The sequence below is a fragment of the Populus nigra genome, chromosome 1 (genome assembly GCF_951802175.1).
Source record: "Populus nigra chromosome 1, ddPopNigr1.1, whole genome shotgun sequence".
NCBI classification, from domain to species: domain Eukaryota; kingdom Viridiplantae; phylum Streptophyta; class Magnoliopsida; order Malpighiales; family Salicaceae; genus Populus; species Populus nigra.
In genome coordinates this window covers 7098884-7118628 of record NC_084852.1, presented here as the reverse complement: position 1 = coordinate 7118628, position 19745 = coordinate 7098884, and the positions used below count along the sequence as shown (strand labels likewise).

General features: G+C 32.1%; 1 protein-coding gene across 3 annotated transcripts; it reads right to left on the bottom strand.

Annotated features, from left to right (window-relative positions):
- Window positions 1-236: 236 nt before the first annotated feature.
- Window positions 237-18958, bottom strand: LOC133674954 (probable disease resistance protein At4g27220). Of its 3 annotated transcripts, none has more exons than XM_062096265.1 (6): window positions 18826-18958; window positions 17902-17992; window positions 6271-6332; window positions 2182-4268; window positions 877-2036; window positions 237-714 (listed from the first exon to the last, which is right to left on the bottom strand). In XM_062096265.1, exons 3-5 carry the CDS (start codon window positions 6328-6330, stop codon window positions 917-919), a joined length of 3267 nt encoding a protein of 1088 aa, XP_061952249.1. In that variant the 5' UTR covers window positions 6331-6332; window positions 17902-17992; window positions 18826-18958; the 3' UTR covers window positions 237-714; window positions 877-916. The 3 variants fall into 3 exon arrangements, with proteins under 3 accessions (XP_061952249.1, XP_061952250.1, XP_061952251.1); XM_062096266.1 differs by having other exon boundaries at window positions 967-2036; XM_062096267.1 differs by lacking the exon at window positions 6271-6332.
- Window positions 18959-19745: the final 787 nt, after the last annotated feature.

The window sequence follows — 19745 nt, the reverse complement described above, 5'->3', positions numbered from 1 at the left end:
TTTTTTTTAAAAAAAATAAATTTCTGCTACCAGTTTGTTGACAGTAATGATATCGCCGAAATTACAGAGCTAGCAGCCTGCAAGCGAAACTCCTTTGGCGTTTCATCCAGTGTACCTCCTTAGATAACATCCTTTCTTCCACCTTGCTAGTTTATTGTCTTGTTACTAGTAGATTTCATTTGCTTGATACTTGTTAGTTATTACACTACATGCTAACAGCACTACACTTCCAAAAATACATGAACAGCTGAAATTCATTGATAAAAACATGACACATTTCTCAGCATCGCTTCACATTACAGTTTTTCTTCGAAAGCAGGTACAGAGTCTTGCATACATATTGCAAGTAAAAAAAATAAAAATTAAAAGGTAGTAAAAATAGAGAACAATGGATAACTTACATTAGGATGCAGGAAGATTTTTAACTTGATGAGATAGTACTGCTAAGGAATATTAGATTTTACAGCAAAAACCCAAAACAATTATTTTTTTCAGTTCCCAGAATGATTCTTGATGCCTTTAACACCGTAAATTCTCCAGAGGCTCTGTTCCCTCCTCACATTTGGCTGATTGTCTTTGTTGTAATGCTTTATTTTCTTCCAGGCTGTCTGCATCTCTTCCCAATTTTATTTGCACCTTCTCCACAAATTTCAATTCTATGGTTTCTTGTGATAATTCAAGGGGATGGATCCTCCGATCTCTCTAGACTCGCAACTGAAAGAAAATGGTGAAAATGGAAGTGAGGAGTGAAAAAATGGAAAAGGCAATGGAGAGTGGGCACTTGGAAATACCAACAATGTAGAAACTGAAATGAATCAGATGAGGAAGAAGATTTCTACAAAAGTGAATTAAAACAATGAAGATTCAGAGATGTACCATTTTGGCAATGCATTTTATTGAACTTCTTTTCCCACTACTAAAATAAAGACTCTCGAAACACACACAGGGGTTGAAGGGCAATCTTACTGTTGGAATTGCCCCACTCCACTGATTCCCACCATTCTTTTGGATATGCCTGGATTTTTCGAAGTGGTGTTGCGCCATTAGCATGGTTGCGATGAGAGAGTGATATCCTCTTTAGATTTGGGCAGTTAACCACAAGAATTTCTTGTAGAGAACCACAAATCACTTCCCCGTGGAAAATGCTTTTTAGCTCCGGTAAGTTGCTTAATTTCAAAGCCTTCAAATTTGGGAGACTGGTAACAGCGTAGTGGCTGCTGCTGGTGCTATCTTCAACCATCATGCCTTCTTCTTCATCCTCTGCTACTATTATCTCCTCCATTTGGTCACAGTCATCAACTTCAATCACTTCCAAGTTTGTGAGATTTGGCAACAAGTCAAGGGCGAGCAGATTTTTCATACTTGGACATTCACCTATTGTCACTTTTTTAAGATGAGAGAAGGTACCATTAGATTGCCATGATGGTGGAGCAGCTCCTTCTCTTGTAATGAAGACACAAAAGTTCTTCAAAGTTTTAAGGTATAGCGATTCGAGGCTTTCAAAAATATCCGTGGAGGATTCTGACATCGATGCCAAGCACTCTATCCCATCACATTCCCACATCCCCAAGGACTTCAGTGAAGTTGCATGTTTAAATGGAGAAACATCGCATAAGCTCCTTGCGTCGTGACATCTTCCGATTGAGAAAGATGAAACATCTTCTGGGAGCTCAAGAAACCTTCCTTTTTCACCGATTTGGCAATCATGAACCAAAACTTCTTTATAAAAGACTTCCTCTGGTGTCATATAAAGTAAAGAATCCATTACTCGATCCACACCTAGTTGTCCTATTGTAAAGAAGTATGTGGTCAGAGCTTGCCTCACTTCTGGAGATTTGAGGTACTTCTTGAAATCAACAAGATCACAGAATTGGTATCTCAAAGTTTCCATCCTCTTCAAGCATGCTACTTCCTCTACTCGTACTGTCTTGAAAATGCCGGACGCCCGGTTCACGTTAAGGAATTGTAGCTGTGAGAGCTTAGGTAATATACCAGCAGGCATCTCCTTAAGACTATTTCCAAAAAGATTAAGATACCTGAGATGGTATAGCAGATGGTCCAAATGGTGTCAGTCATTCTATCCTGTATGATATCTGTTTGCTATTTCAGATCAATGAATTTTGATCGAAGTATTTCACAGTCAAAAAGAGGGTAAAGAGAAGGGAAAAAAAAAGGGGATACCTGAGATTGGACAGCATTTCCATCCCTTGAGGCAGTTCTTCAAGTGCATTATAGCGGAGATCCAATTTCCTCAACTCCCTAAGCTTTGCTAGTGATGGTATATATCTTAGATTGTGACACCTTCTGAGATATAAAGCAGTGAGATTCACTAAGTCGGAGAAGGAACTTGGCAATTCCCGGATAGCGGTGCATGATAGATTAAGAACCTTGAGCCCTTGCAAATGTTTGAAAAAGGAATCCGCAATCATTTCTAGCTTGAAATTTAAGGATAAAAACAACGTTGAAAGCTTGGGACACATAGGTGCACAGCCAGAGGGAATTCCCTTGAGGTGATTTTGCATCAACGAAACTCTCATGACATCCACTTTCCACTCATCCTCATCTGGTAATTCTTTTAGTTGCTCCCCAACTTCAACCATGATTGGTGATTTCTCCCTTAGTTTCTGAAGAGCCATATCTCGAATCAAGTCATGCATCTTGAAACATCTGTAGTCTTCTTTGCTTATATAACTTTCCAGTAAGCAAGCATTTTCAAGCTTGTTAAGCATAGCCTGACCTCTATCATATTCTGCCTGCCTGCTCTTCATTGGTTGAATTATTCCCTCATCGATCAAATAACCTATCAAGTCCTCTCTATCTACGATGAAATCCTCTGGAAAAAATGCGCAGTATAAGAGACACTGTTGCAATGCTGAGTCATTCAAGTGCATGTAACTAAATCTCAAAATATGGAATACCTCAGGTTCCATGTCTTCTACCCCAACTTCTGATCGTTTCAATTCTGCCAATGCATTCCTCCATTCATGCAAGTCATCCACTTCCCTCATGCTTCCTGCCATTGCTATAATCCCAAGTGGTAGACAAGCGCATTCTGCTGCAACAGATTTTGCTATGGCTGCGACTTCAGGAGAAAGTTTATCATAATGCCCAAGTTTCTCCACGAACAAAGTCCAAGCTTCTTCTTTAGTAAGAAGCTCTACCTTGATGCTGTTTTGGCAACCCATCCGCCGACAAACTTCTAACGATCGACTTGTGAGAATCAACTTGCACGCGTTAACTGCAACAGGTATGCCCACCATTTCTAGCAGAAAATGATTCCATAAATCATCTAGAATGAGAACAGATTTTCCCTTGGCAACTAATGCTTTAGACAACTTTGCAGCTCTTTTCTTCTCATCCTCTTCATTTGAAAGGTCTAAATTAATAGCTTTGGCAATAAGATACTGCAATTTACTGATGGTGAAATTTTGTGATACGGTAACCCAAAACACATAATTGAAAGAACTTGGTCTTTGTAGCAGCTGATTATGGATATGCGTCACCAGTGATGTTTTTCCGACACCGCCCATCCCATATATGCCAACACTTAAGACGTCATCCTTCATTAAGCTAGACCAGATCGTCTCCTTATTTCTGTCAGAAGCCTGACCTACCAGCTTTGTTGTCAGCAATGCTTCTCCTTTAGCTTTATGTGCATCAAGCCCTTCAGAAACTCTACTTTCGGCAGTAACTATCGACACACCTCTGGTGAAGTTGTCTGTCAAATTCTCCATTCCACCATCTGAAACTTCTGTCCCTTGCTCTTCATAAACTCTAACTTGGTCAATAAGTGCAATCCCTTCCACGGTTCTGCTCTGTGTCAAATTTTCTGTATCTAGTATGTCTGAAGGATATCCTCCTTGCCCTTGAGAACCTCTCGATCCACCAGCTTCGTCAATAACCATCAACTCTTCCCATCTCGTACTCTCTGTCCAATCTTCCATTGTCATATCTAGGAGATCCCTCCCTTCTTGCTCTATTCTTTGAGCTTCTACATTAGGAACTGTATGATCAATTGGTGGGATGGCATTTTGTTTTTTGTGCGTTGCTTGGTAGGCTGCTTCTTTAACATCAACGGGTACTCTTCCACAAATACCAACTCCTTTCCCACTTTCTCCTGACAAATGATATTTGAACCTTGAGATTGAAGTAGACGCAGCAAATATAGATTTGCAAAATTTGCACTTGAAAGGACCACCATCATTTGTCTTCTCAACATGATCCCAAAATGGATCGGTATGTTTAACCCTCTTCTTTTGTGGGCGCTCCTACAGACACCAAATCAGCATTAGTGAAAGGAAAACAATGACTGATGTTTTTAAATTAGGGGGCAAAAAAAAAAACAGAGAAGCTAGCCGCCCCCGCCCCCCTCTCTCTTCCGCCTACTGTCTCATTGTCTCAACAGCCTCTCTTCATTCTTTTTCACTGGCTGCTGTCGGCTCACAAACATACACATAAAAACAAATAACTATCAAATAGTATGTTATGGCTTCGCGGTTTGCTGCGGGCAATTAACAAACAATATAAATATTTATTTTAATGGCAGTGGGAAGTGGCAGACCCATGTTAATGTAAACTTGGATAATCATCAAGTCTAGGCATTTTGGGTTTGACATATTTATCAGACCCGCGGCTTAGACGATTAGGTCTGGTCGTCAAATTCAATCGTCTTGGGTCTGACATGGTTGCCAGACTCAATTACTGTGAGTTTGGCATGGTTGCCAGATCTAGATGCCATGGGTTTAGCTTGATCGTCAAATCCAGGTTATTAGGTCTGGCCAAGGTGTTTAGGTGTGGTGTGGTTGCCAGGCCCAAATGTCCTGGATATGACATGGTCGCAAGACCCAATTGCTGGAACCAATCCAGACCCACATACCAGACCTAAGGTACTTGGGTTCGCAAAACGTTGTCAGACCTGCGTGCTTTGGGTCTGACAAGCATTTGGAAACAACGAAAACACCTCTACATGCAATTTTATTTTGTTGAAATCCAATGATTATTTTATATTTGAACTATTTCAATAAAAGAAAAAAGCAATGAAGCCCCTCAACACATGCATATTTTCCCCCTCAAGAACATGATTAATGATATCTCTATTGTTTTAAAAAAAAAGATAAAAGAAGCTTCCAATCCAAATGTTAAAAATTTGCTCCCTGAAGGACAAATCAGTATCTATACTATAGCTCAAAAATTCAAAACAGATCATTTTGTTCTCAATCATTCTTCTAATATCAAATGTATCCTATGAAAAAAATAATCCTAGCCCCAACTGTATGCTTAGCAAGTTTCATTGCTAAAAACAATTCCATCATTATACTATTTTAATCTATAGTAATTTATGTTTAGATAAATAATAAAAGACACATTGATATTTTCTAGTATATGTTATAATTTGCCCATAACTTTTTGGGCTAGTAGCAGTGAGCGCTTTTACAAAAGAGGTCATAACTTCAAATTTTTTCTTTAAATAATTTATGCTTAAAAGATGTTTCATTTAAAGGAAGGTTAGAGTAGTTTATTATAGTAATTTAATTTATATTAGGGTAAAATATTTTTTTTCCTGATTATTAACGTCAATTTCATAATTGGAATGTAATTTTATATATATAACAATGATCATGTTTATGATTCATCTTAGGTTTGCAATTCACTGTAGCTTCATATTATTTAAGCATGCCTCTCTTTTTTTCTTGAACTTTCTTTTTTTATATTTAATCCTTCCATATTTATTCCATTCAAAATTGGTGTTGATGGTTTTGTTTTGATAAGGTCTCTGTAAGTTTGTAAGTTTTTAAGAGGTAAAAAAAACTGACATTTTAACTTGGGCTTGATTTTACACAATATTCTTTGGGTTTTTCATTTCTTTTTTTTTTAATTGAGAGATTTAAACTCAAGAGATTGTGATCGTCTACTGTGTAGAGACACCAAGAAAGACTGATTTCGGAAGCTAGTGGACGCCGCACGCGCCAACACAATGCAACAGGTCCTCCAACATGCTAGGGCATGGTCTCCACATGCCAGTTATGTTTTTTGTAACTTCGTTTTTCCTGGTTGTATAAGAAGCCTTCAATCGAGTCTTGAATTTCATCCTAGGTTAGTCTAAGCCTTTTTCTTTTAATTCAGTTTCTAATTATATATGAACTTTTTAATTTAAGCTCTAATTCCATATAACCCAAGCCCAATGCAAGGCAGACAAGGAGAGAACGAGGGCTGGGGAAAAAAATGGATAGATGACCGCCTTGGCTTGCATATTATTATCATGCTCGTTACCCGATTCATGATTTTTGTGTTTATCCATGGATATCTAGAGGTGATTTGTTTAGCCTCCATCTCTATATCAAAACAAGAAAATATATTATATTGATTTTTTTAAAAAATCAATTTATATTTTTATTAGTTATTCAAATTATTTTTAGCCTTGTTAAATATACTTTTGTTAAATTAAAATAACTTTCATATAATTAATTTGAATCTCGTGACATGTAGAAAATCAAGTCAAAAGATTTTAAGATTGATTTAATAAACTAGGTTTAGTGACATTGATGAAGAGTTAACAAATAAAAAAAAAAAACAATGTATCTTACATTTTCATCTTATGAATTTGCTTTTACTCATATTGGGTTTCATATGGTTACTTTGTAAGCATGAGATTGTGAGTAATATATTATTTTTTTTAAAAAAAAAACCTTGCTAGGACGTCATGAGCACGAAACTAGTTGCAAGCTATTATTCATGTTATTGATTAATCTATTATTAGTTCCTAGTTTCTTGTAACATTGCTTTAGAAAAAAAAATCATTTTGATATAATATGTCTAATTACTTTTTTATTTGATATATATATTAACTTATACACCAGTTAAGATTAAATATAATATTTCAATAATTTAAAAAAAATTATTTTTTATATGAAACTTAAAATCTCAAAACCTTGGCTTAAAGTAGAGAAGGGAAAAAATGCGAAAGAATAATCCCAACAGAAAGATAGAATGTATGATGGTAAACAAACAAACCAAATCCACGCAAGAAATAAATATTGAGGGCATTTACAAAGAGCGAGAGAATTTAAGAGCAACATAGTGAAGTTGGACGAAGCACTGTACAAACCCGTTTTCATGGGAGGAGCTAAATTTACCGTGTAATCACTTAAGTTTTGGAAATTGGTTAAATCAGCTCTACTGCTTTGATTATGAACATGTCAACCGTTACACTTTCAATTTGAAGTCACGGTAGAATTCGCAATTGATTTAATTTAAAATCTAGGTTAAATAAAGAATTAGGTTGAATATATTTTTTCAATGTTTTTTATCTTATTTTCAACCTCGTATTTTTTTTAAAAAGCCAATTAGATTGTTTTTGGATTGGTTAAGTTGATTGGGTCATATCAGAAAACTCTTATATGGTTTAATTTTTAACTTGGGTTAGACAAGAAGTTGGGTCAAGAGATTATTTTCTATTAGTTTTTTTTTTTCAATCTCATCTTCATATTTTTTTTACTGGTTAACCGAGTTGTTTTTGGAACAATCAAGTTGTTTTGGAGAGCCTCATAATTTCACTAACTCCCTCCTTGATTAAGAAAATAATTTTAAAACACTCTTTATATTCCACATATTTTTTATTTAGGCCTAGTTTAGGGATGCGGTTGAATTGACTTTTGATCAAATTTTGATTTTTTTTGCTTCAAATTAAATATTTTTTAGTATTTTCAGATCGTTTCGATGTGTTAATGTAAAAAATAATTTTAAAAAATAATAATTATTTTGATGCATTTCCAAGTAAAAAATATTTTGAAAATAAATCTTTACTACGCTCTCAAATAGACACTTGGTATCAAAATATCCTTTTATTTGAAAATTACTTTAATATTATGATTTTAATTTTAGTTAATAAAAAATTGAAAAAAAAGGTTGATATAATCTATTAGATTAATACCCAGTGGATTGTTTTATGTAAAATATTTGTAAATATTTTAATGAAAATTATATTACGTGTTTTATTTAATAAAAATATATATTTTTGTTGAGAAATGTATATAATATACATGCACCAACCCCAAATTAAAAGCTAGGGTACTGATCAAGGAGATTTGCTTTTTATTTCATATTGTTTTATGGAATTAATATTTAAATGATTTATTTTTTTGAATATACTAAATTAATGAGGAAAGTATACTTTTAAGATCATCGAATAAATAAACTTAATATTAATTAGCGTACAAATCCACTTTAAAATCTTCTAAACCTTGAAACATAAAAAAAAAATATTATACATGCACTAACACAATCAACTTGTTTGAAACAAAATTATATACTAAATTGAATTTAATTTATAAGTAAATTTAAATTCAATTAATAACTTATAATTCTTATGTTTAAATAAAATGTTAAATCATATAATTCAATTCAATTATAATATTTTAATTTGTTTATGAAAATAAATTAAATTAACAATCTTGACTATTTTTCTTTTAATTTACTCTTGTGGATGTTTCTAGTTTACAAATCCAACTTCTTCTTCGTGTTTGGCAACACAGTTTTCTGTTAATTTCTTGCCCCTCGTACCATTTATAGGTATCAAGTGAGGAAGCTATAGAAACTAGTAACTTTGAAATAAGTCAACACATACTTTAGGATCCATCGCCATTGACTAAAGCCAAAAAAATCACAGTATGGCGATGTAGTTTTTCTTTCCCCCAACTCTTAGAGTTCTTTCATATGCCCTGAGCATTGTTCTACACAGCAGATGTGGCGATAAGGTTAGCTGCTGTAGAGATAAGGTTAGCTAAGAGGCCAAAAAGTGCTTGAAAACTAAGTGCTGGAAGGTCTACTGCCTCTCAAATATTTGCTTGGTCAAATAATGATTTGTCTATTTACTTTTTAAGATCAGTTTAAAAGATATTTCATTATAAATTATAATAGTAGTTTTACTTTTAATTTTTTATCTTATCTTTTCATGAGAAGTTTCTTTGGCTTTCTTTTTCTTCCCCAGCTAATGAGTGATGACCATGCCATTAAAAAAATATGTTTACCAGACTCAAATAATATGAGTCTGACATTTTGACAAACTCAACTAAACTTGAATCAGGTATGGATGTCAGATCCAAGCACCTTGGGTTTGAGATATTGTCAAATCCAAAGTTTAGTTGGGTCTAGCAACATATTGTCAAATCCAAGTATCTTGAGTGTAGTCTAATTTACCAGACCTAAAGCGATTGGGTATAACATGGTTGTTGTTGTTGTTGTTGTTGTTGTTGTTATCCTTATTATTTTTATTTTTATTGTTGTTGTTGTTGTTGTTATGATTACTGAAGTAAATTTGAGTCAGACAAGTTTATCAGACTTAAGTAATGTGAGTCTAGCATGTTGTTAAACCCAACTAAACTTGAGTTAGGCATGAATGTCAGATCTAAACACCTTGGATTTGGGATGTTGTCAAATCTAACTAAACTTAGGTTAGACATCTTACCACACCCAAGTAACTTGTGTCCAACAACCATGTCTAACTCAAAGTTTAGTTGGGTTTGGCAACATGCTTGACCCAACTTTATTTGGGTCAGTCATGGATACCAGACCCAAGCACCTTGGGTCTAACATTGTTTGTTAGACCCGATACGATTAGGTTCGGCATGGTTGTTGTTTTTATTAATGTTGTTGTGCTTATTACTATTATTATTAGTATGATTGTTATATATTTTTTTATTATTATTGTTATTGTTATTGTTAGTATGATTATTGTTGTTGTTGTTACATTTATTTATTTATTATTATTATTATTCCTTTTCTTATTATTATTGTTGTTGTTGTTGTTGTTGTTGCTGCTGCTGCTGCTGTTGCTGTTATTATTATTAAATGTTTTTAGACCCAAATAAACTTAAACCAGATATGTTTGTTAAACCCAAATAATCGCTTGGGCTTGATAAGATCGCTAAACCCAGATGTGTGGGTCTGACATGACTATCAGATCCAAAATTATTGGGTTTGACATGGCTGTAAGATATTTTTAGTATTTTTTAATATTTTTTTAAAAAATAATATTAACTTATTACGAAACGCAGACTATAATACTAGTAAAATGTATAGTCGGATGTATTTCAACTACACCTGGGCTGAGCATTATATTTATTCTCGCGTGCAGTTATAAGTTGTTATATCTATCTTTAAGTTGTTTTTGATGAGACATGGTTTTTAAAAGAAAAAAAAAGAGATGTGTGTTTATAAAATATTATTTTCAAAGTTAATTTTAATAGGAATTGATTTGTAAATAAAAGAGTTTCATTTAGATTTTCTTTTCATATTTTTTTATTAATTAAATTCCATTTAAAATCCAAATTAGTAAACTAAAAAAGAACAACTAAATCAGACTATATAAAATCGGACGACAATTATTTCAATTAGGATGTCTTTACGGGGAAAAATGCTTATAGTGATAACAGTTCTCACGAAAAACAGAAGTTAAGAACATGTATTGGATTCATTAAACTAAATTAATTTAATGTAATATGATTTTAGTTCATGGTATGTAGTTGCTGAATCGCACAATATCTTATTCTTAATCTTTACTCCTAATATAATAAAACAGAATGAACAGTTCAAGTACATTGTAGTCCATAAAATTGTCACTTTCTATTTATTTGATCCTTGTAGTTTTAGTTAAAGTTTATTTTGGAGTTTTATTTTTCATATTTTTCATTTTGGTCCTTCAATTTTCATTATTTGGTCCATGTAATTTTGTTTAAATTTCATTGTAGTCCCTTAATTTTTAATATTGATCCGGTATTAGTGCTCTTTTGATCAATCACATTAAAAAAACCTGATATTGGCTTTATTGGGTTTATTTTCAAGAGAAGAGTTTGATATAGGTGATTTTAGCCTTTAATCATGCTAGAAAAAATAAATCAAAATCTAGAAAGTTTTTTTTTGTTCGGATTGATTTTGGATTTTAGACTAATTAGAAGGTGTTTTGAGTTTGAAATAAGATTATTGAGATTTCTAGGACTTTTTTTGTTATATTTTTAGGTAAAAACATGTTGAAAATAGGATTTTAGGGGTCCAAAATCTTGAACCTTGATTTTTTGGTCATCAATGGGGATCAAAATTTGTTATAGTGGACTATGCATCGTTAATTCTATTTTTTTTTTTAAATAGTCTTGAGTAGATGACATGTGATCTACTTATGTTTTTTTTGAAATGATGCAATATGAGAATAGCCTTCCGGCCTAGGCACGTTTTATGCCTTGTTTGTTTCCAGGAAAATGAATTCCTGGAAACTATTTTCCCCACTTTCCCATGTTTGGTGCACCCAAAGAAAAATGGTCAAAGGAAACTTAATTCTGGTCAAAGGAAAACAAAAGCCTTTATGCCAGGAAAGTGTTTTCCTTTCCTTATTCTAAGGAAAACACTTTCCTTTCTCTTTAACAAAACGTGCACTCTCCTAAAATATAACAAATCCCTAAACTCTCATTCTCTCCCAAATAATTTACCCAGATCGATTGGAAGCATCTCTCACAGCTTTCTTCCAGGTAAATTTTTTTCGTTCAAATGTCTATTTATTATCTTATGTCTTTCATCTTTTTTATTTTTCTGTTGTTATAATGGCATGTCTTGTGATATATTTGCTGTGTTTTTTTCCTTGTTTATCTTGTTAATTTTACTGCAACCCATGCTCTGTGTAAATTCAAACCCGTGGGAAGCAACCCATACAACAAACAGAGAATTGTTGCCAGAAACCAAACAGAGGACCCATACACAGAAAACCAAACCATTCCTTCGTTTCGCCCAAAACATTCCTTCGTTTCGCCCAAGCCATTCCTGCGTTTTCGCCACTGTTTCTAGCACAGCAAACGCAAAAAAACCCAGCCACAGCAAACCCAGAATTGTTGCCAGAAACCAAACAGAGGACCCATACACAGAAAACCAAACCATTCCTTCGTTTCGCCCAAAACATTCCTTCGTTTCGCCCAAGCCATTCCTGCGTTTTCGCCACTGTTTCTAGCACAGCAAACGCAAAAAAACCCATTATTTTGTTAAGCCAAAGGCGCCCTTCAGCCCCGTTTCCTTCCCTGCCGATCCACCTCTTCGCCGGGTAACCCATACACAGAAAATCAAAACCCCTGCATTTTTAACAGAAACCAAACATAGCAAACCCATACACAGCAACCCATACCCAGCAAACCCAAACCCATTTTTCCCATTCTATGCTATTTTCACAGAATCGGGTTTGCTGTGTTTTTTTCACAGAAACCAAACAAAACATTGTGTTTGGTTTCTGTGAAAAAAACACAGCAAACCCATGCTCTGTTTCTCCTTTTGTGTAATCGAACACATATGCTTTTAATTCCCCTCCATCTCTTCATCTCCTTTTCTTCAATTGCTTCTCTTCCAGTAGAACCCGACCCACCCGATGTGATTTTCCTTCTCTGTTGATGAATTGATGATATGTGTTTCCTCTGCGTTGTGCATTTCCTGTGCTTTCTAGGCGTGATGTGTGTGTGTGATGATGCTGATGATGAAATGGGAATTGGTTTGGCTAAATCTTGACTGTGAAATATTATACCCGTTGTTAGGAGGTTGAAATATTTGACAGTGGTTAAGCCGGGTGGAGATATGGGTTATAAGCTTGATAAGTGAAGAGTATATGGTTTGACTATATTTATCAACGGTTGATGATGCTGCACAGTAGTGAAATGGGAATTGTTTTGGGTAGAAATATTTTAGACAGTGAAATATTACATGCGTTGATGTTGGGTAGGAATATTACACAGTTATAAAAAACTGATTTGGCTTGGATAGAAAACTTGAGGCTATTAAATATTTATATACAGTATTTATTAATAAATTATTATATTGTTTGTTTTAGGATACAGAATTCATTATATAATTATTTCTTTTAAGGTATTGTTTGTGTTGGGAATCAGCTTTTTTGAGCATAATTTATTATATTGATTATGTAAGTATTTTATATGCTTTTTTAATGTTTATTTCCCCAAATTTTTAGGTTTTGTTAGCAGAAAACTTCACTTTTTTGTTATGGATAGTAAGATTATTCATGCAGCATGTATGGGAGCAGCTGTAACTGTGATAGCGACAGGGGTAACTATTATTGAACAAGAAAGAAATAGAAATTATATACCAAGAGAACCACGTATAAATGCCATTGCTCAACGAGAATTCTATATGGATAGCATTTTGAATCGAGGTGATAGACATTGCGTTGAACAAATTCGTATGAAACCAGTTGTCTTATATAAATTGTGTGATGTTCTCACAAGTCATGACTTATTAAGATCGACTCAAAATGTGTCTATTAGGGAGCAAGTAATTGTGTTCTTACAAATTGTAGGCCAAAACCAAAGATTTCGTTTTATTAGTGGTATATACTATAGGTCTGTTGAAACTATCCATCGTTACTTTAGAATTGTTTTAAAAGCAGTTCTTAAGTTATACAAACACCTAATTAAAGACCCAGGCGATACAGTTCCCGCAGAGATATTGAATAATCGAAGATTTTATCCTTATTTTAAGGTATGAGAACAATACCAATATTTTTATACATTAATTAATTACATCTAGAAGAAAAGGTTATAAATTATTTTTTCATATTTATATAGGATTGCGTGGGAGCAATTGATGGTACCCATGTTCCTGCAAATGTTCCTGTTGAGATTCAAGGAAAGTTTCGAGGTCGAAAAGAAGGAACAACACAAAATGTTTTAGCAGCTATAACTTTTGATTTTAAGTTTATATATGTTTTAGCTGGCTGGGAAGGAAGTGCACATGATTCACGGGTTTTAGGCGATGCATTATCAAGACCTAGTGGTCTAAAAATTCCAGAAGGTATATAATAAAGTATTTATTATATGCAATAAACATATAAAATATTTAATTAGCTAAAGATAGTAATAGGTTTTTTTTTCTAATTTGTAGCGAAATATTATCTTGGTGATGCTGGTTACGGTATTCGAAAAGGAATCATTTCTCCTTTTCGTGGAGTTCGATATCACTTGAACGAGTTTACTGAACATTCACCAGAAAATGAAAAGGAGCTATTTAATCTTCGACACTCTTCTTTGAGAACTGCTATTGAGCGAGGGTTTGGTATTTTGAAGAGTCGTTTTAGATCAATTGATGGAAAGTCTTTTTGGTCTTATGAAACACAAGTAGATGTTGTGCTTGCATGTTGTATTATTCATAATCACATTATGGGAGTTGATCCAAATGACTTTCTTATGGAAGAAATATGTTCGGAAAGTGAACCAATTAGACGAACAATCAACTTAAGTCAACGGGAGGAGAGGGAAGAGAATAGGGAGTGGATAACAAAAAGAGAAATGATTGCATCAACCATGTGGAATGATTATAACACTCAAAGAAACTAGTAATTGAGTGTTAATTATATATGTTTGTTTTTATTATGTCTTGCTTGAGTTTGTATTATCTTTGTTATGTATTTGGATTGTTTGTTGACTTTATTATAATTTCTTATGTATTTTATGTATTCTCTTTTAAATATTAATTGTAGTTTTTATATTTAATTTATTAAATCTAAATATTGAATGATTATATTTTGTATAAATTTGTAACCTTTTTTTTTGTAGAAATGAGTACCACACAGAATGAAAAATGCAAGGGCAAACACTTTACATGGTCTAAGCCTATGTCTCACATCCTACTTGAGATATTAGCTGAGGAGGCACTTAAAGGAAACAAACCTTCTTCCACCTTTAGAGCAGAATCTTTTGTTAAGGTGGCTACCGAAATTAGTCAAAAGTTCAACGTTCAATGCGAGCCTAAACATGTTGACAATCATCTCAAAACTGTGAAAAAAGAATGGGGAATAATAACCAAGCTTAAAAATAAAAGTGGCTTTGGTTGGGATGATTGTTTGAAGATGATTACAGTTTCGAAAGATGTTTATGATGAAGAAGTGAAGGTATGATAAATATTATACTTTTTGTAATTTTTATATTTACTTTTGTTTCCAAAATGTTATACAAGGAACTAAAAAATTTCGTATTCTAAACTTTATGAACAGGCACATCCCAATCATGACAAGTATCTCAACAAAAAACTTGACATGTACGAGGCAATGACAATTGTTGTTGGAAAAGATATGGCAACCGGAAATTATGCCAAATCATATGCTGATGTCAACTTGGAAGAGAACACTGAAGAGCAATCAATTTCAATTGAAAATGAAGGGGAATATGAAGAAACTTCTAAGGGAAAAGAGACATCTTCCTCTAGTACGCAAAAGAGGCAACAACTAAATCAGACTATATAAAATCGGACGACAATTATTTCAATTAGGATGTCTTTACGGGGAAAAATGCTTATAGTGATAACAGTTCTCATGAAAAACAGAAGTTAAGAACATGTATTGGATTCATTAAACTAAATTAATTTAATGTAATATGATTTTAGTTCATGGTATGTAGTTGCTGAATCGCACAATATCTTATTCTTAATCTTTACTCCTAATATAATAAAACAGAATGAACAGTTCAAGTACATTGTAGTCCATAAAATTGTCACTTTCTATTTATTTGATCCTTGTAGTTTTAGTTAAAGTTTATTTTGGAGCTTTATTTTTTCATATTTTTCATTTTGGTCCTTCAATTTTCATTATTTGGTCCATGTAATTTTGTTTAAATTTCATTGTAGTCCCTTAATTTTTAATATTGGTCCGGTATTTGTGCTCTTTTGATCAATCACATTAAAAAAACCCGATATTGGCTTTATTGGGTTTATTTTCAAGAGAAGAGTTTGATATAGGTGATTTTAGCCTTTAATCATGCTAGAAAAAATAAATCGAAATCTAGAAAGTTTTTTTTTGTTTGGATTAATTTTGGATTTTAGACTAATTAGAAGGTGTTTTGAGTTTGAAATAAGATTATTGAGATTTTTAGGATTTTTTTTTATATATTTTTAGGTAAAAACATATTGAAAATAGGATTTTAGGGGTCCAAAATCTTGATTTTTTGGTCATCAATGGGGATCAAAATTTGTTATAGTGGACTATGCATCGTTAATTCTATTTTTTTTTTATAAAAAATAATAGTCTTGAGTAGACGACATGTGATCTACTTATTTTTTTTTTTAAATGATGCAATATGAGAATAGCCTTCCGGCCTAGGCGCGTTTTAGCCAATTTTAGTTTTCAAATTGGACGGATAAAATGTAGTACTAATGAAGAGTTGTCTAATGCCAAGAATTTGCTCACTAGATAGGTGGCCGAAAAATTAGGAGGTGTTTTTCTAACCTTAAAATTCATTATTCAATCTATTTTTACTTAAAAACACTTAATAAAAACTGTCAGAATCTAAAAAAAACCAACCTATCAATTCAAAAATGCCAAAAAATCCAAAAACACATAATCATAATATATATACTTTTTTAGAAAATATAAAGGTTTAAAAAGACTTCAATAAGACTCTTTTCATTGAATAAAATTGGTCAACATTGAGATCGACCTTTTTTGTTATTGAAAAATGGCCAAACCAACAACTTTTTTTTATATTTCATTATTTACCATGTGACATTTTCTCTTCTCTCTCAAACTTAATGATTGAAATGTGAATAAAATCTTGAAATAATTTCCAAACTAAAAGGACAAAAACAAATTAGACAAAATCTTAAGGCTAAATTTTCAAAAAATAGTTGCTATTTTACTAAACTTTCAATTTTGGTCCCCTCATCTTTTATTTTTTCTAAACAATAAAACTGAATTATTTTTAGAATATGAGAACAAACCCGATGTTGGAATATTTTTTAAAAAAACCGTTATAAACTGACAAAAACCAATACGAAACAAATCATCAGGCTAAATAATCAATCAATGTGATGTAGAAGGATGAAATTAAAAAGAAAAAGATGAGAGAATTAAAAAAAACAAAGGACCGAATGAGAATTTGTTTTTTCTAAAATAAAGGGCTACCATTTCACGTTATTTTCAGTTTCATCCTCTTATTTTTATTTTTTCACAAACAACAAAATCATTTTTTTTCTTTAAAATAACGAGCCAACACAATGTTGAGATGTTTTTTAGACGCCGCCATAACCAGTAAAAAAGAAACACAAAAAAAACATCAAACCCAATCATCAATCAATAAAACATGAAAAGATGAAATTAAAAAAATAATTCAATGATCATAGTAAAACAAATAAAGAACAAAAAAAAATTAAAAATACTATTCCAATCCACAATACACTATAAGAAGAGGACTAACATTTCCATGGTCCTTCATAATGTATTTTTAAAAAAAATAAAAATAGATGTAGATAAACTAACTATATATATACTTAATAGGTGGATCTTGCTAAGAATTTTACAATACCATAGGTCCATAGGTGGGTTTTTAGTAAATAAAGTATTTCTTTTTAATAAAAAAAAGGGTGTATAGATAAACTAACTATTTTTTCTGATCTTGAAAACCGTTATTCAATCCATTTTTATTTAAAAACATTTAATATATATTTTAAAATATCAAAAAATTAATCTATCAACTAAAAAATACAAAACAATTCAAAAACACATAATCAACCTTGATACACTTTTTAAAACAATATAAAAATTTAAAAAGATTTTAATAAAACTCATCTCGTTAAATAGAACTAGTCGATACTGAGATAAATCTTTTTTGCTATCAAAATATGACCAACCAATAACCTTTTCTCTATTTCATCATTTAACGTGAGATGTTTTTTCTTTTCTCTCAGACGTAGGGATTGAAATGTAAATATAATAAAGTCTTGGACTAAATCATATATTTTTCAAACTAAAAGGACCCAAAGAAAATTGGACAAGATTTTAATGCTAAATTTAAAAAAAAGAGCTTCTATTTTACTAAACTTACAATTTTGGTCCTCTCACTAACAAAATTAAGCAAAAGTGAAAGGAAAACATACTTGGTCCATTATATTGTCTTCAAGGATTTTGATTAGCACACAGAAGAAGGAACCAGTGCCAAGCTGGTCGACAACCAGGAGACCTCCTGTCCTGCTTTGAGAGAAAGAAAGAATTAAGTGAAGTTCAGAGCCAAAAAGAATCAGTAAAAGGAAGCAAAGTATTCTATATATACGAGGCCATACCAAGATGTCATACATACATGCAGAAACTAGATGAACATTTTCCAAGATAAACATAAGGAAATCGAGAACCACCATAAAGGATAAGATCAACTATTAGCCAAAAACATTTTAAAAGAAAAATAAATATTAATATTAATTAAATTACAGTTTATTGGTGATGAAAAGTAAGTTAAGAGGAGCATCAAAATCCACACTTTCCCCGCCTCCCATATGATCAAGTTAAAGCTAGGTTGTTTGTCTCGAATTGGATCAAATTAATTGACATGTCTACTTTCTGCCCTTATGGATATTTTTAAAACCATCACCGATCTTCTTCCGAAATGCCCACCAAAAATATTTCTCAATGGCAAGAAAACACCAAGAGGTAATGTTAAACGTTGTTTTGGTAAAAGAAAGATCATATATTTTCTTGTTTCCCGTTATAGTTTTATATAGAGAAAGTACTAGTTTTTATTCAATATGTTAAATAGAAAATTTGAATCACACACTAGATTAATGACACCAATAAATTGTTTGTAAAGCTCAATAAGATACTTTTAATTCTTTCTTTTTTTTTGAGAATTTTAATTCACGCTTTACTATATAGCTTGTAAGAACACAATGAGCAAGAAACTATGTCCTGAACTCTGATCTGATCAAGTCAAGAACTCCTGAACAATATCAGGGTAAAAAGAGTAACTTGCAAGAATTCTAGATGACATGTAATCTTGGAGAAAAGAAAAAAGAGAACATCGAGCTTACCTGGCCCAACAAGATCTTCAAACGATGATCTGACTAAACTCAGAAGGAATTAGAGAAGCAGTGATGAGGGGAGAAAAGAATGTGGCATGCACAGCTAAGAAAGGAATTTAGTGAAGCGTAGAGAAAAGCAATTTATTTGTGTCAGCCAATGGTTTTTCATTGTCAACGGTTTATAGACTAAATAAAAAAAACAAATTGCAAGTGCTGTTGTGTCTGGTGGCTTTTCGTGGCCACAGAAGGTTTCTCAAGTCTCGACAAAAACAATATTAGTATTGGCTGCAATTCGGACAAAACATAACATCACAATCGTGCTGAGGTGATATATATATATATATATATATATATATATATATATATATATATATATATAAAGGTGGCTGTCATTTCGTCCCTTTATTTTTTTATTAAACATATAGTTAATCTTTTTTATTTTAAAAACCAAACATTAAGCCCCTATATCTCATATACATTTATAATTTAAATGTGTTTGAAAGCATGATAATAATTAATTTTAAAAAAAAAATTAAAAATACATTAAAATATATAAAAAAAAATATTATTTTTTACATCAGCATATAAAAAAACTTTTCATTCAAATTGTATTTTTTTATACATAAAAAATAACTTCATTTTATATGAAATTTAATATTTTTGTTTAGTGATTTAAAGAAAAAATCTTAATTGAGAAATCAAAATGGTATGGAGATAAAACTGATACAACAATTAATTTAGCATTTTCATGGTAGAATTTTATGATTTAACATATAGGAACTATAGTAAAAGAGAATTTTTCGAATAAATTTAGTTTAATATTTCACCAATAAACTAAACCGATAAAATCAAGACAGCTAGATTATAAATATGCTCCTGTAAGACTAAAATTTCTTGTGGTAATAACTAGCTTAACTATATATTTACAT

Coding starts and splice junctions, on each gene's coding strand:
- LOC133674954 (XM_062096265.1), bottom strand. CDS start 6,330: ATGGAGGCTAAACAAATCACCTCTAGATATCCATGGATAAACACAAAA. Junction 4,269..6,270: donor ACACAAAAATCATGAATCGG/GTAACGAGCATG, acceptor TGGTGTCTGTAG/GAGCGCCCACAAAAGAAGAG. Junction 2,037..2,181: donor GAAATGCTGTCCAATCTCAG/GTATCCCCTTTT, acceptor ATACCATCTCAG/GTATCTTAATCTTTTTGGAA.